Source organism: Chrysochloris asiatica, unplaced genomic scaffold, assembly GCF_000296735.1.
Source record: "Chrysochloris asiatica unplaced genomic scaffold, ChrAsi1.0 scaffold00046, whole genome shotgun sequence".
Lineage (NCBI taxonomy): Eukaryota > Metazoa > Chordata > Mammalia > Afrosoricida > Chrysochloridae > Chrysochloris > Chrysochloris asiatica.
The window spans coordinates 14,927,376-14,949,190 of NW_006408564.1; the positions used below are offsets into that span (position 1 = coordinate 14,927,376).

The following is a 21,815-nucleotide window of genomic DNA, read 5'->3' on the forward strand; positions in this document are numbered from 1 at the left end:
GGGGGATACAAAGGCAAGAAGTGACTGGCTTATAAGCTTTCAAGAGGGAACCTAGATCCAGAGGGCCTGGAGGAAGGTAGAATCTCCACTGAGTAGTATCCAATCTGTCTAGGCAGGGTTGATGAAAGGGAATGCGGCTAGGTCACTTGTGATACAGTAGTGAATAATTGTTATCAGGATTGATTGTGAGGGTTGTAAATGTAAAGGTAGACGTTCTGTAGCAAGGAGGAGAGAAATTAACTTTGCAGTCTAGGAGCGGAGGTTCCTGGGACCATCAAGGGAGAAGAGCGGAGAGCGGGACCCTACCCAGAGAAGCAGTGATGCCAGAGATGGAGGCAGAGATGATGATGTGGAGAGATGGAGCGGCTGGGGACTCTAGACCCAGAGAGGGAGAGGAGCTGTGTGCTGACGACCGGGGTGGGGGTGGGGGGGCAGGCTTGTAGAGTATACCCTTTGGTTGGTTGATGATGCATGGAGGGGATTGTAACCATGGCAATGAAACAATATAGGATAGTATGAATGTAAAACTAATGTTCTCCCATGTAAACTATCACATAATTCATAATAAAACATAAAAAAAATGTATAATGGTCATGTAGTGTTTTGTGGAATATCTTCTCATTTTCAACTTTTTCATGCCAAACTTGGCCCTGACTTCTCTCCAGGCAGTTCCATGTTCTCTCCCATTTTACTTTGTACAAATATGATGCATCTGTGCCCCTGTCCCCTACTCCATTCTTGTTATAATCAACATTTTGCTTTTCCTGTTTATAAAAATAAATAGCTTTGATATGATTATCTTGCTTCTTACTTCCAGAAGAACCTTGAGCATGTGAATCACTGTTGACCTGGTTTCTCATCTCTGAAATGGAGACAGAATTACCCCTGTTGTGAATACAGAAATCATATTCACCTAACAAAATTATGACAAGATACATGCAAACTTGCTTTAGAAAATTAGAAGCGTTATAGTGGCAAGACTACTACAATTACTAATTGATTGTTGTTGTTGTCAAATGCCATCGAGTCGATTCCGACCCATAGCGACCCTGTATAGGGTTTCCAAGGAGCAGCTGGTGAGCTTGAACTGCCAACCTTGCAGTTCAAATGGCTTTGCAGTCTGACACATTAGCCCACAGCATCACACTAGGACTCCATGCTAATTGATTAGATGCTGGTTATATGTATTTGTTTCTCTAAACTCATTTAAGTCGATAGACTTCATTACATAAATTATATGTAAGTAAATGAAATGCTGCTTTGGAAAGCTTGATGGGGAGGGTAATGCTTATCTTGCAGCCTCATTCTGACTCAAGTAAATACCCAGTATTAGATCCCTTTTGCCATGTCCTTCTGAGATATATGTATTTGATTAAATTGCTCTTTTTGAGCATCAGTGAGTATTATGCCTTTTATTGTGGCTCTTTTTTGCAAGATTTATTGTTCTATACAAATGAAAAGCACCTTGAAGAGGTATAAATACCATTGTTGTTGTTGTCAAGTGCCATAGAGTCTGTTCTGACCCATAGAAACCCTATATAGGGTTTCCAAAGAGCAGCTGGTGAGCTTGAACTGTCGACCTTGCAATTCAAACTGACTTTGCAGTCCAGCACCTTAACCCACAGTGCCACACCAGGACTCATAAATACCATTAGGGCATCTTTAATTTACCATCCTCCTCCCATTTGATTATTTTGTCACAAAACATCTTGCAGTTGGATTGATTATGCCACTCCATCTATATCCTAATTAGGGTGCAAAAATGGGCCCTTCCTACTTTCACATTTTTTAGTTCTCTCTCTGGCCTTCTTGAATTGACTTGACTTATATCCCCAAATTAAACAACACAAGATCATGCAGGGTACATTGCAAGGGAGCTGCTAATCTTCAATAGAACAGAAAGTTTGGGGAGCTTAGTTATGTTTCTGACTCGCTAAGTTGCTGCAAATTCACAATCACTGTGTGAAAATCATTACACTTGACTTCCTGTGCTGCACATTCTGCCTTGTCATGGAACAGATTGTGTGGATGTTGTCTTTCTGTTAAGACCATCTGACCTTGGAAATGAGATGAAAACACACTAGACCAAGTGAGAAACTATTTAATACACAATTTCTTCTCTATTGGTGCTTCACAAATTTTAATGAAAAAATAAATATTTAAGATGGAAAAGTATGGTTAACAAATGTTTCAACAGCTGCCTTTATATGAGACTTCACCCTGATGATGAGATGCAGGAAATGATCTTAAAAATGAAGAATACTATATTACCTGGCCAGTATCTAGTCTAAAATAGGCTTAAGAAGCTGGGAACCAAGTAGAGGAAGGGAGTGGTAAGTAGATTTTTCATGTGAGCTTAATATCCGATATTCACAAAGTGAAGACTACATAAAAACATTGGATTTCCATCCTTTCTTCTACCAATTTTAGCATGTTTCCAGTAATTCTTTACCAGTTTTACTGAGTATCCTCTTCCTCCAAACTGAGTAAAGTTTTTCAAAGTGAGGAAAGCTAAGGAAGGTCCATTTACCTGCGACTTACCCTTGAGGTTCTCATCAAGGTCAAAGTCACTGTGTTTGTGACCCCTCAGAAGAAATATATATTTATAGACAGTGATGTCTGGATTCATTCTGATTGTTCTCAGCCACTTGATATTCTAAAGCCAGAAGAGGCCTCACTTAGATGTCTGGTCACTTAGATGTCACCAATTCAATTACATTAAAGAGAAATGATGTGACAGAGAAAATCAACTGTCTTAGGAAGGATCAGAATCCTAGACCGAATGTAGTATTGGATGGGCCCTTAATAAAGATCACTTAGTCTGGGGGAACTCACTAGTTCAGCAAAAGCAGAGAATGTTTACAAACCTCAGTTATAGCTACCACTTAAAAAAGAAAACTCACTGGGAGCCTCATGGGGGAGTAGCTTTTTCTACTTTGTCAAATAGATTCACTGCTCAGAAAGAGCTAGGCACTGCTGTTTAGCCTTAAAAAAAATGTTACAATTTGGGCATATGGAAACGTTCTATTAATATATCTGGGAATTAGAGGACCTATCCTCAATTTCAACTAGTTGCATACAATTCCAATGTAATGTGTCGCATGCTAAATCCCTCATTTGACAAATTGCAGGAGCAAGGTTTTAAGAGTAAGGAACTTGTCCAAGGTCACAATTTGGTACCTAAGGTGTGGTGTACAAAAGATGATCAAGCCACTAGGCAATCTGCTTTACTGGAAAACCGGATCCCAAGGGTAAGTCAAGTTCAAGTAAGTGATAAGACAGGCTACAGAATGGCAGAATATAGTTGCAAACCACATCTATGATAATGATCTAGCATCCATAATATATTTAAAAATAAACTCCAATAGTTCAACAATAAAAATACAACCAATTTAAAGAATGGCAAATGGTTTAAACAGAATTTTTTTTTTTCAGTAAAGATACATAAATGGTCAGTAAGCACAAGAAAAGATGTTCAACATCAACACACTACTATGATGGCTGTAATAAAAAAAAAACAGACACTAAGAAGTGCTAGTGAGGCTAGAGAGAAATTTAAACCCTCATAGGTAGTTGTTGGAAATGTAAACTATGTTTGAAGTTACTAAAGAAGTTAAACATAGAGTCACCATATGACCCAGAAACTCTACTTTTAGGTATATACCCAAGATAATTAAAAACATAGATCCACATAAAAACTTATACATGACTGTTTGTAGCAGTAATATTCATAATAGCCAAAATATGAAAACAACCCAATAGTCCATTAACTCATGAATTGATAAACAAAATGTAGTAGTCTATTTAAACAATGAAATTTTCAGCCATAAAAAGAAACTGGATGCTACAGTAAGAATGAATCTTAGAAATATTATGCTACAAAAGACCTCTTTAGAGTGTTCAATAGTAAAGATGTCAGTTTGAGGATTAAGATGCACCCTGACCCAAGCCATAGTATTATCAGTAGGCACACATGCATATGACAGTTGGACAGTGAAAAAGGAAGATGGTAGAAGAATTGATGCAATTGAGTTATGGTGTTAGAAAAGAATATTAAAAACACCATGGACTGTCAGAAGAACAAACAAATCTGTGTTAGAAGAAACACAGCCAGAATGCTCCTTAGAAACCATGATGGTGAGACTTTCTCTCTCATACTTGGGACACCAGGAAGGAGCAGCCCCTAGAGAAGACATCATGCTTGGTGAAGTGGAGGGTCAGTGAAAAAGAGGAATACCCCCCAGTGAGATGGGTTGGCACAGTGACAGCAGCAATGAACTCAAGAGTAACAAAGATTGTGAGGATGGGCCGGGCCTGGGCAAAGGTTATGTTCTGTTGTGTACAGGGTTGCTATGAGTTGGGATTGACTTGGTGGCACCTAACAACAACAAGTGAAACATAGCCAGACACTAAGGCTACATATTACGATTTCACTTATATGAATTGTCCAAAATAGACATATACTTAGAGACTCAAAATAGATTATCAATAGTGGTTGTCTAGGTCTGGTAAAGGGTAGAGGATGGGGAATGGGAAGGGACAGCTAATGGTATGGGTTTTTTGTTTTTTGTGTGTGAAGGCTTATAGATAAGATCATTAATTTTACTTTCAACAAATCATAGGCTTTGTTTCATCTCAATGACTGCAATTTCCTTCATGCAACAACAGTTATCCCGCTTTCCCCTTGTCATTCCCCATGTACAAATATTCTCTTTCAAATGATTATATATTTATGGGATATCACAGTTTTTAGGTATGGGCTTTCTTGTTGGAGTGGTGAAATATTCAGAAATTCAATAGTAATAATGGTTGCCTAACTTTGTGAATGTCTATGAATTTTATCTTAAAATGTAAGTGAATTATATCTTAAAGAAACAAACAAGGGGTGGGGTGGGAAATTCAAAAAGAGATGGGATTCTGGAAAGTTTGAGCTGAAGGGGATCTTAACGAACTTTAGAGATCACCAAAACTAGGGTTCTTAAAGTGGGCTCTCTGAAATCTAAGGGATTGTTCAGAGTATCCCAGAAAAACTCAGGTGGGTATCGGGTCATGAAGAAGTGAAGTAGTGGAGCAGAAGGTGGCAGTTTGGTCTTGCAGTCTCTCTTCCTCAACTCTCCTTTCCCACAGTACTCAGAGCATCCCTACTTCTGTTTCACATATTTGCCTTCTGTGTAAGGTTTGAAGAACCAAGTCTGCAACTACAAACAGCCTGGATAAGACTAGACTAGTGGTATCATTTTACAGAAGAGGAAACTGAGGTTCAAAAAGGCTAAATGAATGACATGTCCAACTCCAGTTTACAGCACAGCCATGGGGAGAATCCATGTGTCTCGACACCCAACCCAGGCCTTCCACTAGGGGGCTGTTCTCAGTGTCAAAGCCATTCTCCTTATTCATTCTGAGCCACTGAGCTTCTAGACCACTGGTTCTCAACATGCAACTCCTGGAGGCATACCAAGGGAACATAACAGAAATGCAAATTACTGAGCCACATCCCAGAGCTATCAGAAGTTCTTGGGGTGTGGCCCAGAAATCTTTGTTTAAAGGAGTCCTCTAGGTGGTCTGATGGACACTGAAATTTGAGAACCTTTGCTCCAGATCATTCAAATGTAGAAAATGGGTCTAGGAAACTGAATCCAAGAGTCCTCTGTATTTGATCCTGGTGCCTATAAAATCACTCAGAAACAGAAGCTGCCTGGGCTGGGGTAGCAGAGGAAATGACTTGAGGGGAAACAAGATTGGAGATGATCTTGCCCGGAAAAGAATACCACCAACCCACATTTAAAACTGGAAGGTGCCGAGAGAGAAAATAAATAACGAATAAGGAGCAAATATAATTTAGTAAAAATTCTGAGCATGTATGGCTGGTATCGAAAGATCTGATTTAGGAGCGAGCAATTTATGCCAATTGGCAACAACATGAGAGTTGCCAGAAATGTTTCTGAATTAATTCTAAATTGGTATATGAATATCTAGCTGGCTTAAGGCCATCAGAGAAAAATGATCATGATCGTCTTTAATCATGCCCAAGTTGCTGTTTCCTTCTCCTTTACATTTTAAATACCGCCTTGGAATTGGAAACTTCGCAAAGGACTAAACTTTTGGTCCGAGAAGTTTCACAATCTACTTAGTCTAATGAAAAGGGAAAAGTCTGCGATTTCTTAGAAAACCAGAACCTGCTGGCTGGGGTCTGGAAGCACCGTGATCTAACGTGACAGGTTGCAGAAGTTGCCTAGTGCAAGAAGGAACAATCTCCTCCTTTCCAGATGCTCAAAGGGATAAAATGCAACTCAAGTGCGCAAATAACTTGCATTCTGGCAAACACAGATCTCTTAGAGATACCAGCCTCATAAAAAGGGTCGTCAAACACAAATTTGACTTAAAGGAACTTTGTGGCCATCTGACTCTAGCCAAGAATCACTTCAAAGCAAATGCATATGCCTTTGACAAATAGAAACCACACACTTATCTGCAGCCTGTATCTGTGTCTTAATCCACAAATGTTAAAGTATATTTCTAAACCTACTAGACGGAAGGAATTTATGAAGAGCTAATCTTCTACGTGATCAATGCAGGGGGAAAAAAAAACAAAAACCCAGAATGTTTTTTTTTGTTTTTTTTTTTTTTTTTTTTTACCTCTTGGCCCATTTCCATACTGCAAAGTTTTGTTGATTGAGCTTTGGCATCAACCATAACATTAAACATGGTGCATATTGACTGGGGGACTCGAAAATCTGTTGATCGACTGGTTTTTTGCAGCTTAACTTCAAATGCAATCCTGGTTCTATTAAAACAAAGTAGGAAAAGACCAATTCAGCATTCAGATGGCAGCAGGTGGAGGAGACATTTTCCGAGAGGTCAGTGAAAAAGAAAATTGAGGGCTGTAATCAGTTTCAATCAACAATGACTTCACATGTGTTCTCTTTTAAATGACTTCCCCAACTATGGCAGGTCTATTCACGGAGACAGCCATGCAAACCCTCCCTTTCTCGGCAGTACATGGAACACCTGTAGCTTGCTGTAGTTCTGTCTATAGTATGCATGCTATGGAGAACCATAATTGCAGGAGAATGAATGAATGAACAAAAAACCCGATTACAGCATTATAGCATTTCACATTCTCTCATGTTGGTAACTGCCTACCTTGAATCCCTTCATGGGGGGGGAGGGGAGTGGGTGGGGAAGGCAGTTTCTAATTTTCAAAACCTCATAGCGGGGAAAAAAAAATCTTAAGTGACATTTATTGCTTTTGTTCTTTCTAGTTTTAAACAAGACAGGAGATCAAAAACCCAACAAGTTTATTACATTGCTTGGAGACTACAAAAATAAGTTTTTGCTTTTTAAAGCAAAAGAAGATATATCAAGCTGTTAAAGATGGGTTATCTTTGGAGATGGGATGGAAATTGGGAAGGGTAGGATTGGTGAAATTTCATTAATTTTTCAAAGGCAAGAATTGGTATATTATTTTGCAGTAAGAATCTATTATTTCATAAGTTAAAATATCATAATATACTTACCAGCAACAATTGCATAATGGTGGAATCCTAACATAATTCTGACATAGTACTAATAAACACTTGTTGCCGTCAAGTTGACTCTCACTCATGGAGAACCCACGTGTGGCTCAGAGTTGAACTGTGCTCTACAGGGTTTTCAATGGCTGATTTTTTGGAAGTAGATTGTCACACCTTTCTTCTAAGGTGTGTCTGAGGGACTTGAACCTCTAACCCTTTTAGTTAGCAGCTGAGCATATTAACTGTTTGCACTACCCCGAGACTCAAATTCTGACACAGCCAGGTCAAAATATACACTAACAATGTGCTAACCATTTATTGGAAAACTCTAGCATAATGTGGCCACCTGGTAATACAGGTGTATGATCCTTAATATCAGCATCGTAAAGGGGCCCACCTATATTTTAAGAGAGAAGTGGGTCATGTCATCACTAATCTTTACAGAAAAACACCCTAGTTAGTAGGTGGTTTTATTAAAGCCTTTTTTGGTCTAATGCAACTTTTCAACATTGTTCACTGTAAGGTTCTGGAGATCACACAGCCACCAGGAAGGCATCTGCTTTAAGAAGTATTCATAGTTTTCTAACAGTGCATAGGAAGACCACACAGCTAGCTAGCTCAGGAAAGGATGCCAGCTTGCTAACACTCCCTGGGTGCATGCAAGGGTTGCCAAGTATAATTTCTAAGGTTGGAAGCCCACTTCTTAAGAAACACACTTTAAAAAAATACCTTAAAACATCCCTATATATTTTATGATCATGTTAAAGATAAATGAATCTTGGCTTCTAAAGACTCAGGGCACTGACGTAACTTTCTAATCATGATGATCATTTTAAGCTATGTTGAAATTCTTCGTTTTCTGGTTTTATGAAAAGGCAGCCCGATAGAGGTTGTGTTGGAAAGATCCTTGTACTGATCTTCTGAAACTGGTGTGCCAGTTCTGACACAATCTGAGAAATGGAAATGACAAATTGTTCCCTCACAAGAAAATCTCCTTTTTGTGTGTTCATAAGGGGTCTGCTCATAGCCCTTGGTGTGTGGCTGTGGGGAGAGGAAGTTGAAGGCCAAATTAATGTGACTGACAGTTCTAACAGAAATGGAGAGGACACTGAATAAAACCAACGATCCCTGAGGACAGAGTTAGGGGGCTTGTTTTGTACCTAGCACAGAGGCTCATTCTGACTTGTTGTTGTTGTTAAGTGCCGTCCACTCGGTTCTGACCCATAGCGACCCTGTATAGAGTTTTCAAGGAGCGACTGGTGAGCTTGAACCACCGACCTTGTAGTTCAAACGGCTTTGCAGTCTGACGCCTTAACTCACAGCGCCACACCAGGACTCCATTCTGACTAGTTGTTGTTGTTGTTAAGTGCCATCGAGTCGTTTCCGACCAATAGCGACCCTGTATAGGGTTTCCGAGGGTGTAAATCTTTACGGGAGTAGAAAGCCTCATCTTTCTCCCGCAGTGCAGCTGGTAGTTTCGAACCACTGACCTTAAGGTTCGCAGCCCGATTCGTAACCACTACGCTACCAAAGCTCCTTCCATTCTGACTAGAGGCTCTCTCAAAATGGCTGTTAAATGAATCATGAAACTTAGAAATGAGACGTGCCTTTCTAACTTTCTGGTATTGCAAAGTTACTCAATGAAACAATACCTTACTAAGTTGTCTTTCTAAAATAAGGCTAGTTAGTCTGTCCCAAAGAGCAAAGCATGAGCTCCAGGTTCTGCTTGTACAGATTTTATGTCCTAGAGTATTCCAGGACACCTTCACGGTCTTCCTTCTGAGTCTGAAGGTCTGGGGCTGATATTTAAATTGTTTTCCTTTGTGGTCATGCTTAGGAATTTAACAGAAAGGGCCATCAGGAAATTTAAGAGACAGGGCCAGCTAGAGGAATACACGTGTAGCTGACCAACTTCTGTCAATAAATCTAACTCAACAGCTGCTGTATGCCAAGCAGGGTGCTGGGGCCTGGGGAGAGCAAATGGGACAACAATGAGGACAATATAGTTCCTGCTTCTGAGCAGATTGCACTCTTTGATGTTGTTAAGTTGTTGTCAAGTGCTTTTGAGTTAGTTCGGACTCATAGAGACCCTGTCTATGTTTTCCAAGGAGAAGTTGATAGGTTTGAACCGTCAACCTTGGGGTTAGCAGTCCAGTGCTTATCTTACAGTGCCGTACCATGATTAACTGACTCACAAAGGTCTGGTTACAATGCTTTAAGGGAAAAAATAGAACCAATGTCGCTTTTGACATCATGGCGTCCCTTTTTCTTTGACTAGTTCCTGATTTCTGACTTTCAGAAGACTGGCTTCTCATATTGTTGTTGTTAAGTGCCGTCAAATCAGTTCCGACCCATAGCAACCCTGTATAGGGTTTCCGAGGAGTGACTGGTGAGCTTGAACCGCCGACCTTGCAGTTCATATGGCTTTGCAGTCTGGTGCATTAACCCACAGTGCCACACCAGGCTTCTCATGTTGTTGTTGTTAAGTGCCGTCAAGCTGATTCTGACCCATAGCGACCCTGTACGGGGTTTCCGAGGAGCGGCTGGTAAGCTTGAACTGCATGCAGACTTTGCTGTTCAAACGACTTTGCAGTCCAGCACATTAATCCACAGTGCCACACCAGGACTCCTCATAGGAGGACACAAATATCTTACTGTGTAAATGTGTGCACCAGATCAAAAGCTATTCATAGATAGCCTTAATTCTAAAGTGTATCAGTCCCTAGAACAGAGTAGGGGAGAGCTTTTTGCATCAGGGAACTGTTCTGCAATAAGTTTTGTTTGGTTTTTATCGAATAATTTGACCATGTTGTTGTTATTGTTGTTATGTGCCATGGAGTTGGTTCCGACTCATAGTGACCCTGTACATGGTTTCCGAGGCTGTAAATCTTTACGGGAGCAGAATGCCTCGTCTTTCTCCCATGGAGCGGCTGGTAGTTTCGAACTGTTGACCTTGCGGTTCGCAGCCTGATTCATAACTACTACGCTAGCAATTTGACCATAGGGAAAAAGAATTGCTTTCCCTGAGAATGCTAAGTCTAGGCATTGGATTGCCATGAGTCAACATTACCTCAATTGCAACTGGCTTTAAATATAAGATAGTGGAATTTAGAATTCTAAAGAAAGATTTTGACCTTGAGTTTGAGGAGATACCCTGCCTTTATAAAGTTTTAAGAATAGGAAGTAAAGAGTAAAACACAAGGTCAGGATCACCAGGACTTTAAATTTCTTGAAGTACCATCAAATGCCTGCCCAGATTTTTCAGAGCACAGGGTTCCTTCCCCAAATCCTGCTGAGATGGTCACTTTCCTGGAATCAAGTTGCTCTGTTGCCCTTTGAGTTCCCAGTTTTGATGCTCTTACGTCTTTTTTCTTCTTTCAAGATATCCAGTGATGAATTCAGAGGATTCCCAGCCAAACCCAGCCCCATCACTTGCAACTGATTCATCAACTAAACTCCACAACATCTGGAGATCTGAGTAGCCTGAGCTGCTAGTGGTCTTTTTTGAATGAGGAATATAATGAAATCATTATGAACTGGAAAAGGAGTTTGGATGTGTGTCTGGGGATAGACAGAGTGATGATGATGATTTTAAATCAGTGGAATGTCATCTTTGTATCTTAACAGATACACTCTGTGAGAGAAGGTATGTGGTCTCTCATTCTTCATTGTATGCCAACAATTTAGCACTGTGCCTAGCATATAGGACACACCCAAACAATTTTTGCTGAATGGGTGCATATTGTCTTAATTTTCTTCCATGAATCTTCTCAGTACTATCTGCCTGGGAACTTCAAGTACACAGTTCAATATGACATGGCTCAGTGACAAAGCAGGCAATTTGTAGGACATCAAATGCATGTTCAACATCTCACATGCCCTTATTGATAACTACGTAGACTTTGGACAAGATAATGGATAACTGGCACAGAATAGGTGCTCTTCAGTTCACATTTACAGGATGGATGCTGCTGCTGAGGTCCTGCCTGCATTGCTGGTAAAAAATGAGATTCCTGCTTATCTGTACTGCACATGCAAGCTCTAGCATTGCATTTTCTCCTCTTTCTTCCGTCCAACCATACCTGCATGCACATAAATTTAACAAATATTTACTAAGTGCATATTTTGTGCCAAACATTGTTAGATATTGGGGCTACAGAGATGAATAAGAATGCAGGTGGATCCTTTTCTCACGGCGCTAACAACCACTCAAAAACTTGTAGTCAGATTGTTTTGGGGTTGAGACAGGTAAGGGGCAAATGGGTAGATTCTAGGTGTGGGCAGTCAACACCCCAACTGACTTTGACAAGCAGTCACTCCAAATTATGGTGCATTGACTGAGTGGCCATCTAGATGTCCTTAACCAGTGTACAGTGGACAAAGCATGCAGAACCTGTCCAAAGACCTAAACTTACCTTTTGACACAAGACTCAATCATGTCACTTGCCATCAGCTTTAGCCGTTGCTCCAGGTGTTTTCCAAATTCTTCTTCTGGCCAGTGCAGGTCCCTAATGAAGGTCTGAAGAGCATCAAGCTTCCAGAACAGATCTTCTGAGGTGCCTGATCCATTACTGGCAGGATAAAGATTAGAAAACAAGAGTCACCCATTGGCTGTGGGCTCTACGAAAGTGGACACAAAGACAACTGGGGCTTAAAGGCTTAAGGCAAACAGTGGCTTCCACATACAAAACGACGTGTGTTGGCGGTAGAGGTGGGGGCAGTCTCCACCAGCAGATTTTGAGTTTTACCATACATTACTTAGACGATTTTGTTCAGCCAATTATTCCAGACCAGGGAGAAGTCTGAAGGAGGTATTGCCCCATCACAAGTAGGAGAACAGTGTATGGTAAAAATCAGCCTTCTTTTAATAACCACATTAACACATGTGATGATTCAGATGAAGGCCACGAACCAGGAGGAGAAATAAGTCTCAATGGGTAATAACTACATGACAACATGCAGTTATTAAAACTCAGGGCTTCATGCATTTCCCCAGCACCTCTCCAGAGCTGAGGCCTCTTGGAGACAGCAAGACTTTCAGCTTCAAAAGGACAGTGCTAACAAAGTGGTGAGCGAGGACCTACTTTGTCTCTTGAAGAGCTGGAAAGAAATTGTGGTGACTCAGATCAAGACGGGTGCACCTGGATACCTTGAATCCAAGATTCTGTTCAGTTTGGTTGTGATTCCAATTTTCATAGACTAGTCCACATTGCACAGGCAGCCCCAAGACAAGGTGAGTTGGGGAGGAGGTGAGTGGACAAGGGATATTTGCAATGCGTTAGGGCTCAAAACCTGAGCTCTTTTTAGCGTTGCACCATCTTACCCAGTCCTTTGTACAGATGGAGTCACTGGTCTTGATTCTTTTCTGTACAATGATGTGTAGGAAACGTTTACCAGGGGCATCCATGGAAAGTCTGTGTACAGGACATGCTCCATCTCTCACCCTTGTGCCCTTCTCTGACTGGCTTTCTCTTTTGTAACAATCCCATTTGGAACTCAGAGGGGTGGCCACCTCCCCTCCCCATCCCCTTCCTCGCATACCACTAATGCTAACACGGTAATTTATAAACTGTCCAACACACCATGCATTACCACTTGTTCTGACATCGTCTATAGAAACAGATGAGAGTGGGTGTTTCTATTGTGACAGATGCCAGCTGCATTGAATTAATGCCTCAGAGAGAAATATAGCTAGTGCATAAATGCATACACAGCTACTGCAGGGTGGGGAGGGGCAAACTCCCAACATGCCAAGAGGGACCCTAAGGCCTGGACCAACAGGGGAATGCTCTCCAAGACAGACCAGTCTCAGGTCAGTATGGAGATGTATCTGACACGAAGGAGCAGGTCACATGGAAACACGTCCTTAAAATAATAGGTGGCAAAGAAGGAAACTAGAATTATGAAAAGATATAGAATCAGGCATTTCCCGGTGTGTGACTGAGAATCCACGCCTTCTTCTCACATACTGCCGTAAACATTGTTCAAAAGTTGGGGAATGCACTGTCCCCCGGGAAAGTTCACCTTTCCCCTGACCCCATCCTATACTTGGGGAAAAAAGAAACCCCAACTTTGTCTAGCTGAAGCCCCATTTTGGAACTGCATGGTTGTATGTTTTAAATCATTAAGTACATATGAATGCAATAATTGGTATTTATTACAACAACATTTTGACACCCATCTGGTTTCAGAGTTTCAAAAAATTCTTCTGGGTTTTTTTTTTTTCCCCTTCTTTTCTTTGAAGAGCTTATTATTAAGTTTTGACATGAGGAAAAGAATATTTTCTTTTTATTTTTAAGATAAACTGTTAATGTTAAGGCAATAGCACCAAGATTATTTTGATTGCTGAGCAGTTACCAAAATGTGTTCCCACTCGTGCTTAATTAATTGAACAGAGACCATTATCTGCTTTATTACAATGTCGTGATTCATATCTTTTCAAAAACAATGCCACAGAGCATGCACAGAGAAAGATAAGAGAAGCTTTCAGATATATATATATATATAGATATATATTTTGAAATTTTAAACAGATACTACCTAGTCTGGTTTTTAATACAGTCATCTTAGCATGAATATGATTTGTGTGTTGTTTTTTTAGATTTCTTTTTCAGATATAAATTTTTGAAGGTTCTAATTTGTCTTTAAAAGAGAATTCGACACATCGACCATATGATCTCTTCATAAGTTCGCAAATAAATATCAGTTGTTATAAACCTAGGACAGCTTTGGAGGAGCCAAGTAGAGCGATCATTTAAACGTCCTGTTCTCTACCTGAATCACTGTAAAAATAACAATGTGGAGGACGATCTTGATGGATGTGATTTTAGGATTTCAAAACATCACTGCCAGCTTCAGATCATTTTTTATTCCTTTGATAATAACACTTCCCTTTGAAAATGTGCCAATTTATTCTTTCAAGAAAAAGCTTATCTGGCCTATAATTAGCTGTGGTCTAAGAAAAGGATCAAAGGAGGGTATAGATTTGCTAAACCTTATTTCACTTATTAAATCATGCACATGGTTCTAATTTAATTTTCTTGAGGTAGAATTTAGGGGTGCTGAATCTTCTTCTCGCTAAGAAAAAACGAGAGAGGATTTGTTTTCCAAGTCAGTCTCTGTGCCCCCAAAATACTGGCTATGAGCAACGTCCTAGGCTCAAAAAATCCCCACCCTGTGCATTCCTGGTTTTTGGGCCACAGCTGATAAGGTTAACATGAATGTTAGTTTTTTTTTGTTGGAATCTTGAATTCTCAATTTAGAGATCTGCTTGCTACCTATATAGCTCTCAGTGTTCCATATTGCATTGTGACCTTTGAAATTATTTTATATAACATTTCTCTTTATTAAGGCTTGATCCATTCGCAAGTCTTCATTGGGCCTTGAACATACTATTACTATAACCTACCATTTGGTGGCATCAAAAATAAACTTTATGGTTCAAACAATCTCTAGGAATGCATTTATTTAAAACAAAACAAAACACCTCAAGCTTATAGTTACATGATTTTCCTCTTATATTTGACATTGAGTAAAGGATGACTGGCTGGCTCAATACAGAGGTTTGTTAGACTGAATAATTCCTAATGTCATGTCACCTACATTAAAAAAAAAAAAAAGATAGATGGGTATAATCCTTTTGAAAAAGAATTCAGGAAGTGAAACACAGTTCCTTAAATGTTCAGTGGGCGTAAGACAAATTGTTAGTGCTGCATATATAGAAAAAGTCTTACAAACAAGATGCATGCCAGAAATAAACAATATTGTCTCTGTATGATCAGCAAAATATGTCTAATTATCCATCTCCATCTCTGTTATATAGGATGTATAGAAATAAACAATACATATCCATGCCAAGATCACTTAAATTTAAATTAGATCTAATGTGAACTGAATACACACTCCGCATCATATATAGCAGCCATCCATGACGGTGCCGAAAAAGTAGGCATTTGTGGGATGCCTAGAGGGATGTTAACTGGTAGATTTGGTACTTTGGGAAGGTTCACATTGGGTAGGTTCACATTGGGTAGGTTACTGGTTAAACTCCTGTGGAAGAAACAGACAGAAAGAAAAAAATACCATCACAGTGACAATGTAGATGTAGCAGAAGCACATGACAGTTGTAAATAAATTGACTAAGTCCACAACAAAACAACAATGAAAACTTAAGCAACACACTTTCAGCAAGCAGTTTACAGATGAAAAGCTGTATTCAAAGAGGAATGACAAAAGTTAACAGGGAAAAATAAGAAAAATAAAAGAATAATAACCGCAAAGTGACTTACAAACATGGACTCTCATGGAGCCCCCACAGAAAATGATCACATGGTTTAAATGTTTTGGGGAGACAATTTCTGTTTTCAGAACCATTGCCCAAAATGTCTAGACCCTGACTTATACTAAAACCTGGAGGCTCATGGGATTCTTGGTACTGTGATTGCTGGGGATGCTATGAAGTAGTGAAGATTAAGAGAAAGGGTGGAACCTTTAATTGCTTTTATTTATAAATAATTTTTGATCAAGGCACTTTCCTCGAGTTAGAAATTAGATACAAGATATTACAGGAAGTTCTCCCACTTCAAGGAGTGCATAAAGGTGATATACAGACATGGGACCTTTCCAATGGCAACTTTTGATGGCAGGTATATGTGTAATGGGGTGTCAGAGTTGATGACTAACATGAAGAACTCTAATCAAGAAAAAAGGTCAACATGAAATAATTCTATAGAAAACTTGATGAAAATGGAAACTTCCTCTTCAAAATAAGACTGACTACAGTAAAGTATACACATAAAAACAGACACCTAGAAAAAAAAAAAGATTCCCCAATTTAGCTCTTATGTTAAATTCTTTGACCCAAGTAGATTTAAAATGTAACCTCACGTCCTAGTCATTATCCTTGGAAATGGGACAGAGGCTGGAGGGAAGCAGCATGGGGTGGGGGGAGAGGAGATGTGTGTTGATGCCCAGTTTCTTGATCTGGGCCACGGTTACATATGTGTGTTCAGCTCGTGAAAATGAATCGAGCTGTGACTTTTCAGTAAAACATTACAATCAAAAGGTAAAAACAAAGAGTTAAAAAGATAATCTAGTATCAGCTTTTTATTTTTGAACAAAGACCGACCAACTGATCCAATGAAAGTGAGATGGTCAGTTTTATGAGTCAAGAGAGAAAAACAAAACAAAACAAAAAGCCCAACTCCAATCAGCCCCATCCCTTCGGCTGCTACTGTGCGTCTCTGTCGTGGCATTTTAAGGGTGTTCCATCCAGCCAAAGCCACTGGCACGGTAGAGCCCAGCCTAACTCTGCATCTGAGAGGAGCCTTCCTGTTTAAGTGAAGCTGACAGCACTTTGGCAAAGGAGTTGAGGTTCTCTTTTTGGATCTTGCAGGAGGAGAGCAAGTTTTGCCAAAGCAGTTCTGCCCGGGGCAAGCTGTGTTCGACTAATAGGGCTCCTGTAAGGGCTGAAGCTGTCTCTGAGATAGCTTAGTGAGGGAGGGAAGCCTCCTGCTAAACCAGAAATTCTGCATCCTGTGGATAGTCTGGACATTTGTCTCACTCTAGAAACAAGTACCCTTTTCACAATGATGATATAACTTTGACTTTTCAACAGAAAAACCTAGAATGCAAAAGTGCCAACCTGGCATCCTCTCCCTTAAGGGAAACAGGTGTCTCACAGATTTTTCAATACAATTTGAAGTTTGGGAAAGTCAGTAATAAGTCTCTACTTTGTGTGTATGATCAGGAAGGACCAGCCCCTTAAGAAGGACCCTGTGCTTGATAAAATCAGGACAGCAAAAAAGAAGAAGACCTTCGACGGGATGGACTTACACAATGGTTCCAACAAGAGCCTTCAACATGGCAATGATTCTGAAGATGGTGCAGGACCAGACAGTGTTTAATTTTATTGTACATGGGGTAGCTACGAGTTGGAACTGACTCAAAAGCACTAAACAACAGTAGCAACAACTTGGAACTAAGCGTTGCTCTATGGGACTATCCAAAAGAAGATCATTTAAATATGACTATTAAGTAGAAGGGGAAATGGGACTTTTCCTTCCCTGTTTTCTGTTTCACTGGGGAATTTGCCTGTAATTTCAGTGCCCGGTGGTTCTCAGACTTAAACACTGCCATGGAACAAAACCATTGGCGATTTCCACGGAGACTTGTATAAGCCTATATAAGCAAATGTGATCATTAAATGACACACACACTGAATAATGAACAAGGAATTAAGAGATATTTAGAGATAGCAGCCTGAAAAGTTAAAATATTAATTCTGAGCAAATTAAAAGTAGAAAGGAATGAAGTTAAAATTAAAAGAAGCAAGGAATATACAAATGTATATGCACAAGCAACTTAACGTAAACATATAAGCGGAAGGTGGGCATGCAAATCAGAAACAACCTTTATTTTGCACAAAGAAAAATTTTAAATTCTTATATTAATCAAAATATATTGTATTTGTAAAACACAGCACTTTGACTAGACTACTACACTGAACTCATATATAGAAACATTTCCTCATATGGCATACTAAAATGCTCTACTTTTAAAAGAATGAGACACACTTGATATTTCTGCTTCTAGCTCAATAATGTAGTGTATTGCTAATGTTACTAATATTTCATTTGGATACTAATAACGTATCTTAATGATGGTTTACTAGTATACAGGAGAATGGGGGGAGATTTTCTAATAGCATTTAGTTCAGACCAGCTCCTGGGGCTGCTGATAAATATAATAAATGATTATTTTTAAAAAGGTCCTTTAGCAACTACCTACAGATAAGTCCATCCTGCTTCTCTGTGAAGATAATAATTGGATAGCTCTAGATTGTACAAGAAGTGTGAATTGCAATTCTAACAACTGATATGTTCAAAATTAGACTCTTTCATTCATTTGGGAAGCTCTCTGCTAAAAAAGAATTGCTCCTATTCAGGTTAAAGGGTCTGTCCCTGGACCACTGAATGAAAATATTCTCATTTGCTTTCCCTCACATGCTATATGAGGCATGAGATACATGTGTGCATGCCTCATCACTTCTGCTGATGAAAGTGACTGGAGCTAGCGTCACTTTATGCTTTGCCGAATCAATTCTAATCAAGATCATATCTCCATGCAGAAAAGATACGGTTAGGTCTTTCCTCCAAGACTTCCGCTTGAGATATACAGATCGCGGAAACAGACTGCCCGAGGAGTGACTGGTGGGTTTGAACTGCCAACCTTTTGGTTGGCAGTCCCACTTTTAAAATCCTAAGCCACTGGGGCTCCTGAGATTTAAGATACAGAATGCCTTCTACTTTTATGAGCATTTGTTAGTTTTTAGGCCTAATTCCCACTTTGCAGCAGGGGCACTCTTGAATACCTTCCTAGACTCGGGAGTAGTGTTTCTTAATTAACCTCTCCTTTTCATCATCACCCACACCCCCACTGACTCTTGTATGACAATTTACTATCAGAGATGTACTGTCTATTTATGTACTGTATGTATAACCAGCTGCTGCTCAGTCAATTCTGATTCATACCAATGCCCCATGTATCTGGGAAGAGCTGCACTCCATACGTAGGCCTTTCAAAGGCTACGATTTTTTGGAAGTAGATTTGCCAAGCCTTCCTTACGTGGCATGTCTGAGTGGATTCACACTGCCAACCTTTCATTTAGTAGCTGAATTCTTAGCTACTAAATCACCAAGGAACTCTACTGTATGTATGATGGTAGTGATGGTGGATATCTACTGTGGACTTGTTTCTGACTCATAGTCACCCTGTCTAGGGTTTCTGGGGCTATAACTTTTTACAGGAGTAGAAAGCCTTTTCTTTATCTCATGAAGTGGCTGGCAGATTTGAACTGCTGACTTGGCAGTAAGCAGCCTAATACGAAACCCACTACACTATCAGGGTTCCTTCAACTGTATGTATATCATAGTTGTTAAGTGCCTTTGAGTTGACTCTGGCTCATAGTGACCCTGTCTAGGGTTTTTGAGGAGTGGCTGGTGAGTTTGAACCTCCAACCTTGAGATTTAAACCGACCTTGCAGTCTAGTGCATTATCCCACAGCGCTACACCAGCACTGAATTATGTATAACTGCACATTATTCATAAAAAGGATTCAGTTTTTTTCTGTCACTCTGCTTCTCACCAGGCAAATTTTTGCTAACTTCAGTGCAATAAAGCTCTGGTTGAGAATGTCTGGCTAGAGAATAAAATTCTAAATTTCCTGAGATTTTAGAACCTCCCAACCATCTCTCCCCAATCTTAAGACTGATCTCCTTTATAACATGCTGACCTAGTCCCACCATCAACTGTTGCAATAGCATACTCTGCTTTCCCCAATGTTTATCTTGGTTCTGTGTAGCGCTGCAGGATATGCACCATACTGCAAGGTGGGCTTGAACCTCAAGGTCACTGATTCAAACCCACCACCTGCTCCTCAGAAACCCTAGACAGGGTAGCTATTAGTCGGAACTGGCTTGATAGTACTTAACCACAACAACATACTTGTGAAGTCTTATTTCCCAGGGGATTCCCTTATGACATCTCAGCCCCCTTAGTTGAGGTTCCCTCTTCTCTATGGTACTTGTATATATGAGTGCACAGAATACATTCGATGTGGGCAATACATGGACAGATTCTCTGAATATGAACCACCTCAAGGTAGAGGAGTCCTTGTGTGGCACTGTGGGTTAATGTGCCAGACTGCAAAGTCATTTGAACTGCAAGGTCGGTGATTAAGGCTCACCAGCTGCTCCTTGGAAACCCTGTACAGGGTTGCTATGTGTCGGAACCGACTCGACGGCACTTAACAACAACAACTAGGTAGAGGCGTAATTGATATTTGAAAGGCATCTTTGCTCTGTTGCTCAGTCCCAACTGTGTTGAAAAACCCAATTGGGGGATTTTTTTTTTTCTCTCTCCAACCCCCATAATTTCCTAGTGTATTCTGACATATTTTGGCCTGCACAAATTCCTTAATAAATACATCAGTCAGTCAATCAACAAGCTTTATGGAGTACCTATTATGTTCCAGGCCTTGTTCTAGGCACTGGGGAGGCTGTGCAGGTCAAACATGCATATGTGCGTGACTGTAGAACATATTTTTTGGGAATGTGGGGCTGGAAAAGTCTTGAAGATTCAGAGCCTTGGTTTTACAAAGGAGAATACTGAGGTTCAGGAAGGTCAATTGATTTACCAGAGGTCACACAGCAAGTTGCTCACAGAGTCAAGAGTTCTAACTCCAAGCCAAGTTCTTGTCTATTACATACTATACTGGACTGCTAATCACACAGGTCAGCAGCTCAAACCCACCAGCCACTCTTAGAACCCTATACAGGGTTGCTATGAGTTAAAACAAACTTGATGGCACACAACAAACAAAAAACCAAAGATATTTGCCAGGGTATCTTTGATTTAATGGTTTCATATCATTAAGAAGCAACTTGGAAAAGTACCTTCTTTTTTAAAATTACTTTCCATATGAATGTCTCAGGCAGAGAAAGAGCAAGAGAATTTTGAGAAATAAGAAACGCAGCTTTTACAGAGTGCAACAGTCAAGAAGCAATGTTTAATTCTTTCACTCATGGCCATCCTAACTTAAAATGTGCAGCTGTGAAGCCGAGGATTCCCTCTCTGTACCAGGAGGTGTTTAAAAAGAGAAGGGGAAATCTTCTATCAGAGAGAGAGAGAGAGAAAGTGTCAGTGTGATCCTGGACTGGGCATGACTTTGTATTGGATACTTTCTAAGTTTCCTACCACACGGAAAGTTGTGGTGACTTAACTTAGAATATTGTTGTTGTTAAGTTGTTAAGTCCCACTGAGTCAATTCTAATTCATAGCAACTCTGTATAGGGTTTCTGAGGAATGACTGGTGAGTTTGAACTGCTAACTTTGCAGTTCAAACCGATCTTGCAGTCCAATACTTTAATCTACAGCACCATACCAGGACTCCTTAGAATGAGCTGAGGCTAAAGAGCTATGAATATTGCCCACCAACTCGATGGGCCAACAGCTAATGTTCAGGGGTACCAGGAAGGATGTGAGCAAACCTGTCTAATTGTAAAAGAAGCCTAATGACATGTCTGATGGATTCCCATGACAAAGCTGTGGGCTCCAGACTTTATTAACAACATGGGCTCGTCTCTGATGACTATCTTCCACTGCGGTTAAAAGCTATGAGATGACATTTTCCAACCAATGCACAGATTTTAACCATGACTGTATCTGGCTTAATGGAAACAGAGGTGCGGCACCCTTTCCCTTCCTGGTAAAGAAGTCAGGTCAGCTTGGAAAGGAAGACAG

At 40.1% G+C, this 21,815-nt stretch overlaps 1 protein-coding gene across 1 annotated transcript in view; it reads right to left on the bottom strand.

Moving 5' to 3' along the window:
- The window catches only part of CADPS (Ca++-dependent secretion activator), a 755,300-nt gene that overhangs the window by 91,713 nt on the left and 641,772 nt on the right, over positions 1–21,815 (bottom strand). Inside the window, exons 23-25 of the mRNA XM_006862100.1 lie at positions 15,417–15,563; positions 11,930–12,085; positions 6,637–6,784 (exon numbers count right to left, since the gene is read on the bottom strand). Coding sequence (XP_006862162.1) covers positions 6,637–6,784; positions 11,930–12,085; positions 15,417–15,563 — 451 coding nt within the window. The remainder of the gene's footprint in view (positions 1–6,636; positions 6,785–11,929; positions 12,086–15,416; positions 15,564–21,815) is intronic.